Source organism: Fringilla coelebs (genome assembly GCF_963513975.1).
Source record: "Fringilla coelebs genome assembly, contig: SCAFFOLD_30, whole genome shotgun sequence".
Lineage (NCBI taxonomy): Eukaryota > Metazoa > Chordata > Aves > Passeriformes > Fringillidae > Fringilla > Fringilla coelebs.
In genome coordinates, this window is record NW_028167448.1 from 6,383,064 (window position 1) to 6,402,438 (window position 19,375).

General features: G+C 50.3%; 1 protein-coding gene across 1 annotated transcript in view; it reads right to left on the reverse strand.

Moving 5' to 3' along the window:
• LOC311165853 (uncharacterized protein) overlaps positions 1-9,833 on the reverse strand; it is a 38,923-nt gene extending 29,090 nt beyond the window's left edge. The window contains exons 1-3 of the mRNA XM_084227350.1: positions 9,759-9,833; positions 4,301-4,355; positions 3,593-3,646 (exon numbers count right to left, since the gene is read on the reverse strand). Coding sequence (XP_084083476.1) covers positions 3,593-3,646; positions 4,301-4,334 — 88 coding nt within the window. The 5' untranslated portion in view covers positions 4,335-4,355; positions 9,759-9,833. The remainder of the gene's footprint in view (positions 1-3,592; positions 3,647-4,300; positions 4,356-9,758) is intronic.
• Between the last annotated feature and the right edge of the window lie 9,542 nt (positions 9,834-19,375).

The window sequence follows — 19,375 nt, forward strand, 5'->3', positions numbered from 1 at the left end:
TGGCTCCAAAAATCCCATAAGTCATGACTTGGAAAAATCCTGACACTCAGGAGTGGGAGTCTGATGTTCAAATTGTTCAGGATCCCCACAAATTGCAGCATTAGCAGCCGTTCTCAGAGTCTTTGAGAAGTTCAAACAACCCTTGAATCTGGTTACTGATTCAGCTTCTGTTGCTAGAATAGCTGAAAGAGCAGAGCATTCCTTGTTGAAGGAAATGCCAAATCCAGATTTATACAGCTTGCTTTCAAAGTTAACACACCTCCTCTCCTACTGAGAGCAACCATATCCCATTAGGCATGTGAGGTCACACACTGATCTCCCGGGACTGATTACAGAAGACAATTGGAGAGCCGATATCTTAGCCATGGCAGTGCAGACCACACATTTTTAATCAGGCTAAATTGAGTCACCCGTTTTTTCACCAAAATGCACCAGCCCTTGTCCGTATGTTTAAAACCACAAGGGAACAGTTGAGAGCAATTGTGGGCTCCTGCCCCACTTGCCAGGAGTTTGCTTTGCCTTCCATGGGGGCTGGAGTGAACCCCTGAGGCCTCGAAAGTTTACAATTGTTGCAAACAAATATTACACACTATGCACCCTTTGGGAGACAGGAATGTATTCATGTGTCCATAGATGCATTCTCCAGGGCTATATTCCCATCTGCCCACACAGGAGAAAAGGCCAAAGACGTTATCAAACATTTTATTCCAGTGTCTTCCATCCTAGGCATTCTGCAAGCCATCAAAACATATAACGGTCCTGCTTACCCCTCCAAAAATTTCCAATAATTCTTAGATCAATGGGGGGTGAAAAACACCACTGGCATATCCCATTCTCCAGCGGGACAATCTGTTGTAGAGAGGGCTCAGTGTACACTCAAGAGAGTCCTTGATCAACAGCATAGGGGAGTTGAAACACTACCAAATGTAAAAAAATTATGTAAGGCTCTTTATGTAATCAGTTTTCTTAATAATTCATTCATGGAGCCAAACATCCCCCGCCGCATTGCCAGGCACTTCTCAAAGTGCCTTGAGCTCACGTCACAGAGAAACCAGTGCTGATCAAAGACCCCGAATCCAACTGAATAATGGCCCCATTCCCATTAGTAACTTGGGGCAGAGGCTATGCTTGCATGTCCACAGAATCTGGCCCAAGGTGGATTCCCAGCAAGAATGTAATGCTGTTCGTTGAATTGCCAAGTGCAGCTCCCAGAGACACTTCCCCGGAACCCCAGAGGCAGCATAGAGATCAAGCTCGGGAGGCGTGGAGGAGAAGAAGGAAAAAAACACAGATGTTTGTCACAGAAGAAGATGACTCTCCACTGCTCCAGAAGATCATAAAACTCTCTGTTGCATTTTATTTGCTCTTTGTTTTGCACTACTACCCCTCTTTAGCTGGTTTTACTGCTACCTCTCTTGAGTTTGTTGCACTGTTACCCCCTCCTGTTTTCCCACCCCTTTTCTACTCAGTAAAAACTGAGGGGATAAGAAGAGAAGATTTGAGGGACCGTTAAAACTATGTAAGTCTAAAAATCCATTTTTTCAAACTCACAGATCAGCTCATCACCCCACAAGCATCCCGCCATGTTTCTGGCAGCAGGGAATCCCCAACTATTCCAGACAGGATTTTGGATGCACCTCGTCTTTCCATCAGCTGGTGCATGGATCGTCCCTCAGCCCAGTCAGAACATCTGGGTCAAACTAGCCAAGACTTTACAGCAAGACAATCTATGCCTGTCCATGGGTAGCGTGGACAACCCCCTGTTGACGTGCCTGGTAGGGGTTCCTTTAGCAGCAAACGAATACCCATACACAGATAAGAAACCCAATCTGGCAGACATTCGGGACAGGTGGACCAAGACCTTACCACAAGCACCAGAAGAACCCCAAGAATTAGAGCTGTTGGGGTCCTCTAAAGCTCATTACTGTGTCCAATTTCAGTATCAACCTCCCGACCGACACTTGACCCACCTTGAACTTATTAAGTCTACCCACAGGAAAGATGTAACCCCATTTAATAAAAATTATACCCCTCCAAATTGGTGCAATTACACCAGCCCCAAACTTTCTTCACCCTCACTCCACCCCAAAGTGCTGCCCCAGGGAGTGTCCCTTGTCTGTGGAGACCGACTATGGGCCAGGATCCCCTCACGCCTTCGAGGGAGTCCCTGCAGCCTTGGCCAGGTTACTACCCTCACCCCAAACATAACTTTACTCAAAAATTGGAAACAAAAAGGGAAATTGGCACGCCAAAAGAGATCATACACTGAATTTGATGAAAATTGCCATAGCCAAGTTTACAATTGGAACAAAGAAATGAGAGCCGTGGTCTCACGTTTTTTACCTTGGGGGGCCACAGCTAAGGCTCTCGGTGAGCTTTCTCACCTCGAGTGTTGGCTTAGTAAGCAGGCCAACGCTACCTCCACTGAGGCATGACCTTCTTAGTGACACTGAGACTACCAGGCACGCAACATTGCCAAACCAAGCAGCAATGGACTTTTTACTGCTTGCCCATGGACATGGCTGCCAAGACTCTGAAGGGATGTGCTGCCTCAACCTTTCTTCATACTCAAAATCTACCCATGCAAGCATCCAGAAGCTGAGGGAACAAATAAAGGATTTAAAGGTGGAAAAGAACACAGATTGGATCAATGAACTTTGCTGACAATGGCGGTTGATGAGATGGGTTTCATCTTTTGTTAAAGGAATTTTTTAGATTGTAATAATTGTTTTTATCATTTTACACATATTTCCCTGTTTATTTAAGTGTCATCAGAAGTCCATTGGGGAAGTCTTCATTGTAAGAAAAAACAGAGGAGTGGTAGAATCCTCTGAATCCTTCCCCCTCAGGGAAATTCCCAGAGCATTGCCTTGCAGAGACTTACGACAGAGTTTTCCCCATCTGGGAAATGAAGGACAGAAAGGACTTCCCCATGGACTCTTGCTTAGCACTGACGCATCCAATTCCCCATATGTCCCAACCTCCCCTGGTTTCTCCTTTCCCCGTTTCCTCATTGGTTGTGGTACCCCCTGGTGGCTGGCCCCATCTTCCCTTAAGGCCAATGCCCTTTGCCTGCCCTCTGTACCACCCCCATATCCTCCCACACTTAAGAGTGTGCACAGCACAGGGCCAGGTCTTTTTGCCCCTGGTTTCCCTCCAGTGTGCCACAACAAACCTCACTGGAACTGACCACACAAAAAGGCCCTTCTGCCTCTCTTTGCTGAGCTAGTGGTGATGAGTGTGGTGTGTGGACTTAACTGCTTTGCCTGAATGCTAACCCAAGGGGCCTTTCCACAGGAGATGCTCATTGGGAACAGATATAGGTAGCAGCAACCACCATCTAAACCCATGCTGCCAAACCACTTGGTAGAGTAGGACATGTCCCTGGACAAAGAAGGTCACCCCTCTGACCAAAATGATCCCACCCCAAAGGCCAGGCCTTCTGCTGTGCTCTGAAGGGGTTCTGCAGGCAACATGCTCAGGGGAGAGACCTCCACTGGCCTCACTTCTCTCACAGATAACACATCCCATCCTATCCCTACCCCTCCCAAGGACAGCCACAGACAAGAGGAATGAGATCCAGCCCACTTACCGATTGCGTAGAATATAATTTCTGTGCATTCCTTCACTGCCTCCAATGCTGTTTCTGGACATCAGGTACATATGAAAATAAAAACAAAAAGAAAACCAGAACATTAAACAAGGACCTTTCCCCAAGGAACTCCAGAACTGCACTGAGCAGGTTCTGGGGCAGAACACATTCCACAGCTGGCCCAGGAGCCGTGAGGTCCTGTGGACCAGGAGCCCCACAGCAGTGCTGGGGGGATTCCTGACCCTCAGACCCCACTGAGGCTCTCCTGGACCAGGGAGCTGCCTCAGCTGCCACAGCACTCAGGCACCATACAGGTGCCTCAGTCCCACAACAGCCCAGCCACCCATGAGAGGGTGAGACTCTTCTGACTCACACTAGGAGTGAAGAGGGACCTCCCACGCCCCTCCAGTGGCCCTTGGCACATTCATTTCAGCCTGACCCTCAAAGCCCTGCTCAGTAACACCCACTGCTAGAGTAGGATGTATCTCTGGTCAATGGAGGTCACCCCTCTGACCAAACTGACCCCAAACGCCAGGCCTTCTGCTGTGCTCTGGAAGAGGTTCTGCAGGCAACATGCTCAGGGGAGAGACCTCCACTGGCCTTACTTCTCTCAGGGATAACACATCCCATCCCAATCCAAGGGTTACCAAGGATGGCCACAGACAAGAGGAATGGGATCCATGAGTCCACTCTTACTTATGGACCTACTTGAGTCTCTTTGGGCGATCCTTGTGTAGCTCATTTATTCTAGTCACTGCTTCGCCTGAAAAAAAAATGAAAAAAAATGAAGCTTCTCTATGGTATTTCCTCAAGGATTTAAAAAGTGCATTTCAGAACTTTTTGGGGACTGATATGTCCCTTATACTAGTGAAACCTCTGATCTGCTCAGGGTTTTTTTAATTTTCTGATTTTTCCTTCCATCGCTGTCTTAACAAGTAATACAATTCCTAGCAAAAAATTTAGCCATGCTCCTGTTTCTTGTTACTTGTGTCCATTTTTCAATATTCATTCTGCAATGCAAGGGAAAAGAGGGTCAAAATCTCTGTGGTGGGCACAGCACTGGAGAAGATAACGCAGTTGATAAGATGTTCTGTTGTGCTCCCTGCTGGTCCCTAACCCATCTTGTCTGCCCTGGAGCACTGAGAATTCTAACAAACACATATATCATCTTCCTTGTTCAAAACTAAGACCTTCTGTTTTTGCAGACTGCAGAACCTGGTGTTCCACCCCAGCTACAATTTTCCACAAAGGAAAGGGACCATTTTCCATTGCTTCAGACTCAAATCCTGGTGGTTTCCTCACCAGCTATGAAGAAATCTATGGAGAAAGGGTAAGTAACCTTGGATGGCCACCAGTTGCCCACCAAACTTCTCTCACTCCCCCTCCTCAACTGGATATGAGGAAAAAATACAACTGAAGAGCTCACATAAAGCCTGGGACATCCCTCTCAAGTTGCTACCATGGACAAAGCAGACTCAACTTGGGGACGATTGCTTTGCTTTCACAGCAATTCCCAATAGAGCAGCAAGCCAGGTAACAAAGACAAAACTGAAACCACCTCACTCCCACTCTCCCTCCTCCTGGCTGTGAACACACCGGGTGCAGGTGGCTAGGGCAGCTGCAGTGCATGATGCAAGCTGAGTTCCAGGTGGAAGCCCGAGATAAGAGCTTGTGAACTGCCAACAAAGCCCAACAAAAGGCACCAAGAGGAGTGGCACCACTGGGGAAGGGACACCGAGAGACCCAGCAGGAGCTGAGGGCCCGGGAGGAAGAGCCAGACTTGAGCCTTGGGCATGCAGACTGTGAGGGGATAAAACTGAGGGGCCCCCTTGTTGGGGGAACAGCTCAGGCTGTTCCTGTGTTACTGCGCTGGGAATAAATGGCTTTATGGAATCAGACAGCTGAGACTCTGCTCTGGGAAACCTGGGCTGGAACCAGGGAGGACACAGGGGCTGGGTGTGGGAGGGGGGGTGTGGGGAGTCCAGCAGGGCCCATTGGGGCACTGGAGCCACTGCTGTGGAGGGGCTCCAGTCCCAGCACTGAACACCTCTGGCGGCTGGAGTGTGATGGCCAGAGAGCCTTGGGAAGGGTCAGACTGGGAAGTTTCCTAAATGTCCTCTGCACAGCTGGCTGCAGAAAGCAGGGCCCTGCTGACTCTTCCAACAAAGCCGCCTATCCCTTCTGAGCACGTCAATCAGAGCAGCAGTGACGAGGTGAAGGCAGAAACAGGGACTGCTCAGGAGTGAGGAAAGGTCTGCTCAGGGCACAGCTCTCTGCCATGCTCTGCTCTCCCTCTTTCTTGCACTCCATTTCCCTGGGCTGTCTGCTCATTCTTCTCCTTGGGACTTTGTTTTCTTTGCCCAGGGCCATCTTCCAGAGGAGGACCTAGACTGAATTAAGGAAGCCCTTGCCAAAAGCAGCTGCATGTCAAGAAAGCTTTCCTGGTGTTCAAGGGGAGGATATACCTGGGTGAGGAAAAGAGCTCCACTGAGGATTAGAAACAGAAAAGTGCCAGCAGGGACCCAAGAGCAGTCACAGCCCCAGGGCCCCTGGCTGTCCCATCGGTCTGACTCAAGGCATCAGCCAGGAAATGCCAGGGGCGCTTTCCCAGGATTGAACCCTGCTCTATCTCCTCCCACTACTTTTTGCTCTTTTGCTCTGGTCTGAAGGGAGGGAAAGCATACAAATGGCATAAAATGCTCAGAGTTTGAGGAGTTTTCTCCTGAAAGCAGAGCAATAGCGTGATGGCTTCTCAAACAGTAACAATGAACAGATGATGTACACATGGAGCTGTCCGGGATGTGCCTCTGCCTTGATAACAGATGAACACAGACATTAGCTCAGATCACCACTCATGGAAAGATGGTTGTGCTTCCAGGGATGGGTCACCCCACTTCTCACAGTCAGAGACAATTTGTTCTGTCTCTTTCTCATATTTAGAAGGAGCCCTGATAACTGCTTTAGACAGGAAAATTATTTTATGCAGGGCCAGATCTGCAATCCTGAGCCAAAACTGAAGCTTTGAGGCAAAAAAATGAAGGGGGAAAGACAGGAGAGAGGAGGAGAAGGAAAAAGAAAATGAAGCGGGGGGGAGAGAGAAGAAAGAAAAAGTATGGCCAGGAAAAAGAAAAAAGGCAAAAACTCTCTCTTCTGCGTCGCCAGCGATAGCTCTGTTGCCCAGAGACCAACAGAGTCTGGCCTGCCAACAGAGGCCAAATAAATTAGACTTTTTGAATTATGCATTGAGTCTATTACAACATTAGTACCAGTATTTGCGTTAAATCCAGGTGGATTGTATGAGTGGTGGTGAAATCTCATTATGTTTTGTATGGGGTGCTAAGGTGAGCTATTGTTTTAATTTTTATATTTTATATTATGAAGATCTACTCACTCCATGAAATAACTATTCATCATATATTCAGACTAAAAATTTTTCTGATCAGCCAAGATCAAAGAAACAAACAATTTTCCATAATATATTCATGGCATCTAGGCTGTGCCTGATCAATATGCTACTTACTTCTTACTTTTCTCCAATTTAATGTGTAGCAAAAGCCACAGCAACAATTTTTGCTATCAGACAAAAAACCTATTATATAAATAAGTAAGGCCTGAATTGATAATTTTTTCTCTTTGTAGGAATGAATTAGGAGCTGGATTAGTCTCTCTAAACAGTGGGTGGGAAGGGACAATCCACCTTGAATGGGAATTCTATGAAATATTAACTTTGTGGTCTCCCTCCAACCATTCTTGACTGTTCCCCCACCCTCTGCAGCACAGCTGGGCCTTGATGAGGCAAAGACACTGAAAGCCCTGGAGGGCAGCAGGGCTCCTTCAAACCTCAGCAAAGCCCAGTGAAGGCCCCAGGACGGTCCAGGGAGCTTTTCCCACTCAATCCCCTCTGGCAGAACTGGACACGGCACTCGAGGGGCCTCAGCAGTGCCCAGGGACAGTCACTGCCCAGGAAGCTTTGTGAGGAGGGGGTGTCACTGCTGTGTATTGCCAACAGTGATTCCACTGGCCTTGCCCAGAGGGCCAGCTGCAGACTGCTCTGCTGCAGACAGGTCTGGTTGGGCAGGGTCACACTTTTGTTGTTGCTGATATTTTCCTGATATTTTAAGGAAATCCCACCAGCAGTTGAAGGACAGCTGGAGGAGGATTGCCACCTCAGTGACCCACCTGGGCAGTGGTTCCTGAGTGCCACAGCCCTGCTGCAGCTGGGCAGGTGTGGTGTGAATGTGCTGGGCAGGGGGATCAGCCCTTCCCCTGGCTGGGCTCCTGCTCACACAGCCCCAGGTGCTGCTGCCTTGCCTTGCTGCTGGCTCTTGTGCTCCACCTCCCAAGTGCTGCCTTTTCACCCTGGAGCTCTGTCAGTTCAGCCAAGAGCCTCAGGAGATGAGTGCTTTACTCCTGGCTCTTGGACAGACCATTCCTGCCTCCTCTCAGATTTCCTGATAGGCATTTACAGGAAATTGATGCCAAACCAAGAAAGGAGGTGGTGGGGGGGAGGGAGGAGCCCATGGGGATGAGAACCTTCCAGAGCTACTGCCCCTGCCACCACCTGATTCAGCACCCCAAGCTCATCAAAGTCTTCTCCTCTGGAGCCCCAGCTCTGTGCTCTGCTGCTGGCCACAGTCCCTGCCCTTTGGTGCCTGGACCCCACTACTTCCTGGCTGTGACAGCCCAGGCTGGCACTGAGGAGCATATCCCTGACCAGCCCTTTCTTGTGGGGCAGGACCACGTCCCCATGAGCATCTCCCTCTTCACCCAACAGGCAGCTCTGCTGAGCCATCACTCCCAGATCCCTCACACTGCTAGAGCCCTTTGCTTTGCCTGGCCATGAAGGCCAGGCCAGTTGCCATTCCCCATGGGAACCTGCTCACTGGCCTGGACACCCCTTGAGGTTGCCCCAGAGCTCTTCTGCCAGCTCTTCCTGATGATCAGGGAGTTTCTGAACTGCCAAGGCAGTGTCCCCCCTTTCTTACCCCTCCAATGCTCACACACACAAGTCAGCTTAACCTCTGCCCATCCTGTTGACGATCTCCAGGTATCCCAGCTGCTCTTCACACTCCCATCCTCATCCTCCCTGACACTCCTCTGGCAGAGCCTCTCTCCTTCCACTGCATTCCACCAGCACACAGGCACACCCTTCCAAACCATCTAGGGATCAGTTTGGCGCCAAAAAAAAAAAGATGTAGGCAGCTTCTGAGATCAAAACAAGCAATTTTGGGTTCTCAGAGATTCAGAAACTCCCATTCAGGAGCATTTGGGCTAAGAAGCTTGCAAGTTTGGGAGCTTTGGGACTTATTGATTTAAGGAGCTTTGGGGTCTCAAACACTGATTTAGAGAGATTTTGGACTCTGAACAAGCCCAAACTTTAGCCAGCATTGGGGTTGAGAAACACCAATTTAGGAAGCATTTGGCTCAAAACCACTGATTGGGGGAACTTTTGGCCTCAAAAAGGCCCCTCTAGGCAGCTTTTCAGCTCAAAATTCCAATTTAGGGAGCTCTTGGCTTCAGAAGCACGTGTTTAAGGAACTGCAGTACTCAAAAAGGGATCTCGGGAAGCTTTCGGGGTCAGGAAAAACAACTGGGGGAGCTCAGAAACACACATTTAATGAGCTTTGGGGCTCAGAAAAATCAATTTCCAGAGACTTAGGGTTCAAAAGCAGCAATTTAGGATACTTTGAGACTCCGCAATACCATTTCAAGACACTTTGGGCCTCAAAAAATAGGCATTTAGGGAATTTCACAGCTGAGAATATGGAAGTCTGGGGCTCAGGAACACCTGTCTGGGGAGTTTTTGGGACCGGAAACAGCATTTGGGTTCAGAAATACTGATTTAGGGAGCACTGGGGTTCTTAAACACCAATTTAGAGCCATGAAACCCTGATTTACAGAGTTCAAAGCCAAGAAAAAATTATGTTGCGAGCTTTGGGAATCAGGGAGTGATCTGGGGATATCTTCAGATCAGCAAGAATGATTTAGAGAGCTATTGGGCTCTAAATAACCAATTGAAGCCGATTTTGGGCTCTGTAGTCCCCATTCAGGGAGCTTTAGAGCTCCAAGGCAGCGATTTCAGGAGCTTTTGGGCTGAGAAACATCAATTTCAGGAGCAGAAGGAGCAGGCCCTGAGGAAACACGGGAGCAAGGGGCTGGCACTTACCTGGGACAAGGTTGGGAAGACGCAGCTCTGCACTGGGCTGTGAGCGCCGGGGGCTCCTCATCCCGGCTATATCTCACCCTGCCCGCCCCGATCCCGCCCCCACGGGCTCCTCCCTCCTCCCTCAACATCTCCTATTTTGGTTTTAAACCGGTATCTTCTACAGGCCTGAAAAGGGAAAGTTAAAATGCTCCGATCGGGGGGCGGCTCCTTGGCTGGGGCGGGGTGGGGGGGAATGGGCGCAGCCAGCGGCCTCTGCCTGCTCTTGGAGCCGCCCAGGGTCACCGGGAATGCCCCGGGAGGGCACCGGGAGCGCTGGGAGTGAACCCCACGGGCTGGTGGCAAACAGGGCACAGGGCTTGTGTTAGGGTCGTCAGGGCTCTGGAACACTGATTTTGGGAACTTCATGGCTTAGAAACCCTGTTTCAGCAGCTTCGGGGCCATAACGGTGATTTCAGGAGCTTTGGAGCCGAGAAAGAGCAATTTGAGGGCTTTGGGGCTCCAAAACACTGATAGTGGGAAGTTTTTGGCTTGGGGAAAAAAAAATTAGGGAGATCCAAATCTCAAATAAAGCAATTTAGGGATATTTTGAGCTCAGAAACTGCAACTTAGAGAGATTTTAGGCTCAGAAACACCCATTTAAGGATATTTTGGTGTCTGAAACACCAATTTAGGGAGCTGAGAAATACTCATTTAGGGAGGATTTGGGCTCAGAAATATCAAATTAAAGAGTTTTTGACTTCCCAATTCAAAAACCTATTTAGGGAGGGCTGGAATACAAGTATGGGGAGGCCTGGCAAACTGACTATACCCTAACCCACCACAGCAAGTGCTGTGTGCCTGTGGTGGTGAGAACAGCTGCTGGATGACTGCAGACAGACCCTGTGTCCCATGTCACTGCCTGGGGCACTGTCTCAGGCTTTGAAATGAGTGTTTTGGGCTCAAGTACCCCATGAAAGAATTTAATCAGACAATGGTACTCATTGCCAAAACAACCTTACAGACACCTGGCCAAGAAGCAAGCACTGAGTGGATTTCTGACATCCTCTGTGATGGACCAGCCAATGGAATGATGGAATGATGGAATGGGCTGGTGAAGATGACAGTGAGCAACGGGTGGTGGGACAATAACACTTTGCTAGAACTGATGTTATTCTGGTTCTTGCATCAAGAACCAAATGACATTAAGTGATGTATACAGGAATGTTTCTCATTTTTGTTTAGGCTTTAGAGAAGGAAAATAAAGAGAAAATTATTAAATGTTGTTGTTGTATGTGTAGCATGGGACATGTCTGCTCTAATCGTTTAGATTATCAAGAGAAAGAAGGTAAACCTTCTTTCTCTTGATAATCTAAATGATTAGAGCAGACATGTCCCATGCTACACATGCAAAGCCCAGTGCACAGAGGACTAAGAAGGCTGCCTGCAGGCACAGATAAGAAAGCAATAAAGGTAAAATAAAGTTTAGGAGGAAGGTAAAAGTCATCTGGAGGATCATTCAGGAGGAAGGTAAAAGGCATCTTATTTACATAGCATAGTCCTTAATAATATCGGAACAAAATTACAGGAAATCCAGGAAACAGACGCATTTGATGTGGGTAAACTACTTGACATTGCATGGGCAGTACATACAAATCAAAGGAAAACTAGCTGGAAGTGACTAAATAGAAAATATCTCCAGCTGAAGAAAAAGGAATCAGGAAAGGACTGCTGCCCCCAGGGAGGAAGGGGGTGTCATGGCAGGGAAAGGAGTTCAGTTCCTTGACGTTCATTAGGAAGATTGGGAACAAATCAATGCTCATATTGTAAAAAGGAGAGACACTGGAAACAGAAGTGTCCTCACCTAAGACCCAGGACTTCTCCAAATTCCTTCACGGCAATAGCTGGGTACTTGTGAAGGGGACCAGAGGTTTTATCTCCAGCAGAGCCAGTGGTAAGAGCTACACTGGGAAAGGAAACATGAAGTTTTGGCAATGGGAGCTGTTTATTTTGTATTATATACCCTGCAAGGGAAGTTAAGTGATGATTCCATCATAACTGTCAGTGCCACTGGGACTTGTGAAACACGCCCCTTTTTCAAGCCAGCTGTGCAATGCAAACTTCACAATGCCAAAGGTTTATGTCCAAAAAGGAGACAAAACAATCCTGTAACTTTATTCTAATAAAGGGAGAGGCCATGACATGTTTACCCTGGGGTCCCTCCAATTTATTGAGGACATAGCCTCCTTTTCAATGCTGTTTTCCCATCCACATAACCCTCTGTCTTTCCCCATTGGCTGAGATATTTGAGACGTACAGACTTCCCTGTGGGAAATGGCTTTGTAGAGTTCTCAGGGTCTGAAAGAAGGCCTACACAGAATCACAGAATCACACAAGGTTGGAAGAGACCGTCAAGATCATTGAATCCAATCCAGACCCTAACGCCTCAACTAAACAAAGGTACCGAGTGCCACATCCAATCTGTTTTTAAACACATCCAGGGATGGTGACTCCACCACCTCCCAGGGCAGACCATTCCAGTACTTTATCATTCTTTCTGTGAAATTTTTTTTCCTAATATCCAACCTATATTTCCCTTGCCACAACTTAACACTGTGACCTCTTGTTCTGTCAGTTCCTGCCTGCAGAAAGAGACCAACCCACACCCGACCACAGCCACCTTTGAGGAAGTTGTAGAGCGGGATAAGGTCACCTCTGAGTCTTCTTTTCTCCAGGCTAAACAACCCCAGCTCCCTCAGCCGCTCCTCACAGGACCTGTGTTCCAGGCCCCTCACCAGCCTCCTTTCCTCCTCCAGATGCGCTCAGGCATCTCAACGTCCTTCCCAGACTGAGGGCCCAGAACTGGACAAAGCACTCAAGGTGTGGCCTCACCAGTGCCCAGTAGAGGGGAAGAATAACCTCCCTGGTCCTGCTGGCCACACCACTCCTGATCCAGGCCAGGAGCCATTGGCCTTCTTGCCCACCTGGGCACACTGCTGGCTCATGTCCAGCCTGCTGTCCATCAGTGCCCGTAGGTCCCTTTCTGCCTGGCCGCTGTCCAGCCACTCTGTCCCCAGCCTGTAGCACTGCAGGGGTTGTTGTGGCCAAAGTGCAGGACCCGGCACTTGGACTTGTTAAACTTCATCTTACTGGACTCTGCCCATCGGTCCAACTGTTCCAGGTCCCTCTGCAGAGCCCTCCTACCTTCCAGCAGATGGACACAGGCTCCCAGCTCAGTATCATCTGCAGATTTACTAATGAAAGACTCAATACCCTCATCCATTGTCTCAGTAAAAATATTGAAGTGACCTGGTCCCAGCACAGAGCCCTGAGGGACACCATTGGTGAGTGGTTGCCAGCTGCAGGATTCAACACCACTCTCTGGGCCCAGCCATCTAGCCAGTGGTAGGTGTTTTGTTGATGTACCTAATTCTTTCAAGGAATATTAAAAAACTGAATAACCTTATGGTCACTGTGCCCCAAACAGCCTCTGACCAGCACATCTCCCTCCAGCCTTTCTGTCTGTGACCAGCAGGAGACAGAGCTTTCCTTGGCAGTGGGAATTGCAGCAAACCTCCCCAGAGGTTCAGCCTGGAGCTGAGGAGAAAGCAGTGTCCCTCGCAGGGCAGAATGTTGGTGCTGGAGGTGTCCCAGCGTGAGGCTGGGCCATGGCCGGGCTCTGTGTGCCAGGAGCCGGCAGCGCTGGATGCAGGGAGCCCAGGGAGGGCCCAGAAACGCTGGGTGAGAAATGCTGGGGCACAGCGAGATGGGCGAGTGCAGCCAGCCAGGGCAGAGGAGCAGCACGCCCAGGGGGCACAGCCTGCAGGACAGATGGCCGAGGGCTGGGCAGGGCTGGCAGGGCCACAGGCACCCAGGCCTTTGTGCCCTGGGCTCGGGCAGCGCCTCTGGAGCCCCACAGGAGGAACTTTCCTGGCAGGGGCTGCACTTTGGTTCTGCCTCGGCCTCCCTGGGGAGGCTGGCAGGGGCTGCAGGCTGATGGCGTTTGTCCTTGCTGCCCCTCACATCCCCCTGGCCCACAAAGAGCCCCGAGCCAGCCGGGAGGGACAGGCCCTGCTGGCCCAGGCTGGGCTCAGGGCTTGGCCTTTCTGCTCCCTGCAGCCAAGCCAGGCCTTGCTCAGCATTGCAGTGCCCTGCCCAGAGCCTTGGGCTCCCTGCACTCCTGGCCTCAAGGATCTGCTCTCAGCACTGCCTGGGCAGCCTTGGGCACTCCCTGCCCTCCCTGGGGCCCAGCCGTGCTCCAAGGCACTTGGAGTTTGGCTGCTGACTCCTTGAGCAGCTTCTTCATCCTTCTCTCGCTGCCTGAGGCTCCTGGAGCCAGCCCCAAACCCACCGTGGGGCTGATTAAAATACAGAAAGCCCTCAGGAGCTCTTTGTCTCCCTTCCATTGTCTGTGAGTCTCCAGGGCTTGTGCAGAGATTGGAGTCAGCTTGGAGTTCCCGTTAGGAGGGAGATTCCAAAGTGCACCTCATGATATCTGGTTCTAGTCAAGGAAATATTTTTTTATTTTTCATTTCAGAGAAGAAGTGAAAGAAGCATTCCCCAGGTGATCTTGATGCTGAATGTCTCCTTAGGAGGTCTGGGCAGGGAGAAGAATGAGCCCCTTGCAGGCTGAGCCTGTTTGGACAAGCTGCTCCTCACCCCCAGCCTCACCGTGTCTGACATCGCCCACCTGGGACTGACATGCCCAAAAAAAAAAAAAATTCAGCATTTCTCTTATTATTAAAATTCTTTAACTAATAAAATTTTTATTCTATTTTTCTAATTTATGATAATGTTTCTCTCTATTTTATTACATTATTTTTATGTTTATATTTCAAAATCAATAAATTTTTAGCAACCAAAAAAATTATTGGTCTTTTATTCTAAATAACATAATTCCCTTAATGAACTAACTGATCACTATTGGCTATTTATTTTTCCCTCTTTATGATAATTAGTCCTACTTTTAGTCCTTTTGTAATCTTTTATATAGTTTTTTCAGACAGGGTAAAAGGGGCCAATCTGGGGTCCCTGCAGACATTTCTGGGGCACATTTGGGGCAGTTTTGGGTCAGGGGAGGGAATTTACAGAGAACTTGAGGCTCTGGAGGACACTTGGGGCAGCCAGGTGGGCACTTGGAGGGGCACTCAGGGATTCTGAGGGAGAGTTCGGGGTCCGGAGCAGGGCTTGGGGGTGCAGGGGGGTCCTGGGAGCTCAGGGAGGGGAATTTGGGGCCCTTCGGGGTCCGGGCGGGCCCTTGGGGGGCTCTGCCAGGGCTCTCTGGGGCGCGGGGGGTGATGGGAGTTGTAGGCGCGGGTATCCTACGGTTGAACGGGGCCGCGGAGCATCATGGGAGTTCCAGGCGCAGCTGCACTGGCTCTTGGCGGGGCGCGGGGCATGACGGGAGCTGTAGTCCCGGCTTGAATAGCGCTGAACGAGCTCTGCGGAGCATGACGGGAGGTGTAGTCCCGGAAGTGGCTCGAACACGATGTTTGGGGGTCCGGGAAGGGACTTGGGGGACACTTTTGCGTCGGAGCCGCGACTTGAGGTCCTGTGGTAAACCTAAAAGTTTCGTGAGCACTTAGGGGAGCACGGGGAGCTTTAACTGTTTCTCTGTAGGGCGTGGGGAACGGCAGGAGTTTTAGGCGCGGGACTGTGTTCTGAGGGGCTCTGGGGCCGCAGGGGATGAGAGGAGATGAATTCCCAGAAGTGGCTGTGCCGGGCATCTGTGGCGTTGGGAGCACTCAGGGGATCCGGGGACGCTTTTGGAGGGTCCCGAATGGGCGCTAAGGGGGCTCTCAGGGATCCTGGAGGGTCTGGATGACACCTATGGGACAGATAGGGGGCTGATCCCGGGTTTCTGTGGAGCGCGGGGCATGACGGGCATTGTAGTCCCAGCTCCAATAGGCCTCAATAGGGCCGTGTGGCATGACGGGAGTTGTATGCAAGAAGAAAGGATGGCGCCGACCCTAGACACCGCCCCCGAGGCTCCGATCTCCGGCGCTGATTGGATGCGGGTGGTGATGGGCGGAGCCTCGGCAAATGGGAGGTGCTAGAGGCAGGAACAGCCCATTCAACCTCTCCAGTCCCTCCCAGTGCAGCCCAGTTCGTCCCCAGTACAGACCAGTACAACCCCAGTACAGCCCAGTTCATCCCAAGTAGAACCCAGTCCAATCCTAGTGCCCTTCTAATCCATCCCAGTACCGACCAGTCCCTCCGAATACACCTGAGTTCATTCCCAGTCCCATCCAGTTCCCCTCAGTGTTATCCACAGGATGCCCCAGTGTCCCCATCTTTTCCACTATGTCCCCAGTGTTCCCAGTTTGTCCCAGTATCCCCCAGTATCACTCCCAGTATTTCCCAGTATGTCTCAGTGTGTCCCAGTGTACCCCCACAGTCCATCCCAGTCCACCCACATTGCCCCTCAGCATTCCTCATGTTCCCAGGTTTTCCCAGTCCTCCCCAGCATCACTCCCAGTATGTCTCAGTGTCTCCCACAGCATTCCCAGTGTTCCCTAGTAAGTCCCAGTCCTCCCCAGTGTTTCCAAGGACAGTTTAATTTCTCAGGGTTGCCATGGCAGCCAAACCCAGCAGTGGGGTCAGTGCAGTACCCATGGCCACAGCCCCTTGCAGTGGCCCAGGGCAGCTTGGGCTGATGATCCACCCTCACAGCTGGCCCAGGGCAGGGCTGCAGTGGCTTTGGTGGCACCTTGGGCTGGCACACACCTGAGCAGTGTGTCTGTTTACAGTGGGGAAACTCAGGAGTTTGAGATTGCATAAAAAAATACAAGAAGTGAAATTCCCTCTTATGCTGAGTGCAGCCAGCTCTCCAAGCAGAGCAGGTCCCAGGGGAGTGAGGACAGACAGGATGGGGCTGGGGAATGTGGAGCAAAGTTGTCCTCCGTGGGTCAGAGCTCAAGGCACAGCTTCTGTGGGCAGGCCAGAGCTGCTGAGGAGAGACCCTGGGTCAACATCAATCACAGAATGCTGCAATCACCTCTGATCTAAAGAGAAATAAAATAAAATACATCCTTTCAAATCAGAAAGTGTATTTCTGACAAGGTCTTTGAAATTTTTCTCCATAACTGGACTAGGAAAATTTTAATGACCCTCTCAGGGCTTTGGTATTGTTTACATCAGACTCAGTCCCTGAGAGTGTCTTCAAAAAACCTCTCAAGAACTAAAATTTTAAATACAATTCCAAAGTTTCTTGAAGTTTTAATGGGTCCCACTGAGGGACACAACTGAAAAAGTGTCTCCAGGTTCCAGTAAGAGCAGAACACTGGAGGCAGTGATGACAGCTGGGGAAAAACAAGGCAAAGGTGTCTCTGGTGCTGAGCAAAGCTGGATGTGTTTCAGGAGTGCAAAGGGCCAAGGCCTGAGCCCCAGCCCCTGGCCAGGCAGATCCTGTCCCTCCCTCCTTGCTCAGGGCTCTTCCTGGGATGGGCACTGGCATGTGGGGATGTGCAATGCCAAGGGCAGGAGCATGGGGCGGCCCCTGCCAGGTTGCTGAGCAGGGACAAGGAGGCAATGAGGCCCCAGGCCTGCAAGGGTCACGTGTCTCCTGCTCCTGCCTCAGGCCCAGGCCCAGCAGCCATGGCCAAAGTGCTGCAGGAGTTGGCTCTTTCAGGGCCTTGCAGCTGCTGCACATACCTGTGCCCTGTGCAGCCCAGGCTGTCCTACAGTGTCCCTGCCCTGCGCCTCTGTCCCTGCAGGCTGTCGGCATCCCCCGGCTGCCCCACCTGGCTGGCCCCTTCCTTTGCTGACAGCTCTGCCTCCTGCCTGCCTCTGCCTGCCCACACAAAGCCTTGGGCTGATACCAAAAGGGTTCATTCCATTTTTACCCTGCCTGTGAACTTTGAGCACAGGAACAAGGAATGCAGTGGCTGCTGTCCAGACAAGGATGGTTGGAAGAGAAGAAGAAGACATCTGGCTCAAGGGTGCAGGGATAGAGAAAACAAGGAGTGAATCTGGGAAGTTGGGGTGGGTCTTCTGGAAATGGGTAAATTGTAATTGGCATTTAGTGACTGTATATGAGCAACACACTGGTAGAATTACATGTCCACATAAGTTTGGGAGGTTTTACTCACTAGACCTCAGGCTTGAATAAATTATACCTTTTGAAATAGCAAATGACTGTTAAGGAGCCTTATTCTGATATTTCAGAGATTTGGTGACAGCAGAGGCTCACAGAACCAAGGAGTCAACTGTGACACTGTGCAAACTCATGGAACAAAGGGTCCATGGTGACACAGCAGAACCCCATGGAACCAAAATCCATTTTGACAATGGATCAATGTAGCCCCAATGGTCCATTGTGATACTGCAGATCCAAGGAGACCATTGTGACCCTGAGAAACCTCTTAGAACCAAGGGGCCATTGTGACACAGCAAGGCCTCTTGGAACCATGAGCCATTGTGACACAGCGTGGCCACATGGAGCCAAGGGGCCACTGTGACACTGCAGATCCAAGGAGACTATTGGGACTGAGGAACCTCATGGAACCAAGAGTCCATTGTTCCACTGTGGGGCCCTGTGGAACCAAGAAGAGCACAGTGACATTGCAGGGCCTCATGGAACAATGGAGACTGTTCTGACACTTTGGGACCGCCTAGAACCAAGGGGCCATTAGAGTGTGGCTGTGCCTCAAGGAATCAAGGGGAACCCAGTGACACTGTGGGGCTCCATGAAACCAGTGGTCTGTTGTGACACGGCAAGGTCTTGTGGAATCATGGCGACCATTGTGACGTGTTCCAGATTGCAAGGCAAGATGTATTCTATTGCCATCTGTATGGCTGTTGTCTTGTGTCAAGTAGGCAATTCTCCTTATCTCTCTTCCTGAGTGATCATAATCAAGGTCCCTCAGCAGCGAACATCTGCTGATAAGAAGCTATTGAATGTCACCACATGACTGATAAGAACTATAGCATCCCATTGTGAGATGCTCCGCCCAGAGGGAGGAACCAAGCATTCCTTCCCAGATATAACCTGGAAGATTCTGACACACCAGCATGGCTCTTCTTCACTGGACTCCCCAGAGGAACAGCAGCTGCTTCTACTTCCACGGATCTGCGGAGGAAGAATACACCCCTTTCCTACAGGACTCCCTTGCTCCAACAGAACCACGGCTGACACTCCAGGAGGACTGCAGCCCTTTTTCCAACTGGACTGCTACCAACACCCTGACCCACAGGGTGTCAGGTTGAGTTCTGACTCTGTCAGTGTTGTTCTTGTGTATTGCATTGTTGTATTTTATAATTTTATTTTTTCCTTCCCTAATAAAGAACTCAGGAGTTATTTCCTGCTCCCATTTTTTTTTGCCTGAGAGCCCCTTAATTTAAAATTCATACCAATTCGGAGGGGTGGGGAGGGTTTGCATTCTCCATTTCATGGGAGGCTCCTGTCACCTTTAGCAGGCACCTGTCTTTCCAAACCTAGACATAACACTACAGGCCCCATGGAACCAAGGGGCCATTGTGACACTCTGGAGTCTTGGCAGGCCAAGGGGCAGTGTGGCACCATGGAACCAAGGAGTCCATTGTGACTCTCCAGGGCCCCATGGAACTAAGGATCCATGGAACAGTGCAGGACCCCATGGAACCAAAGGTCCATTGTGACATTGCGGGGCCCCATGGAATCC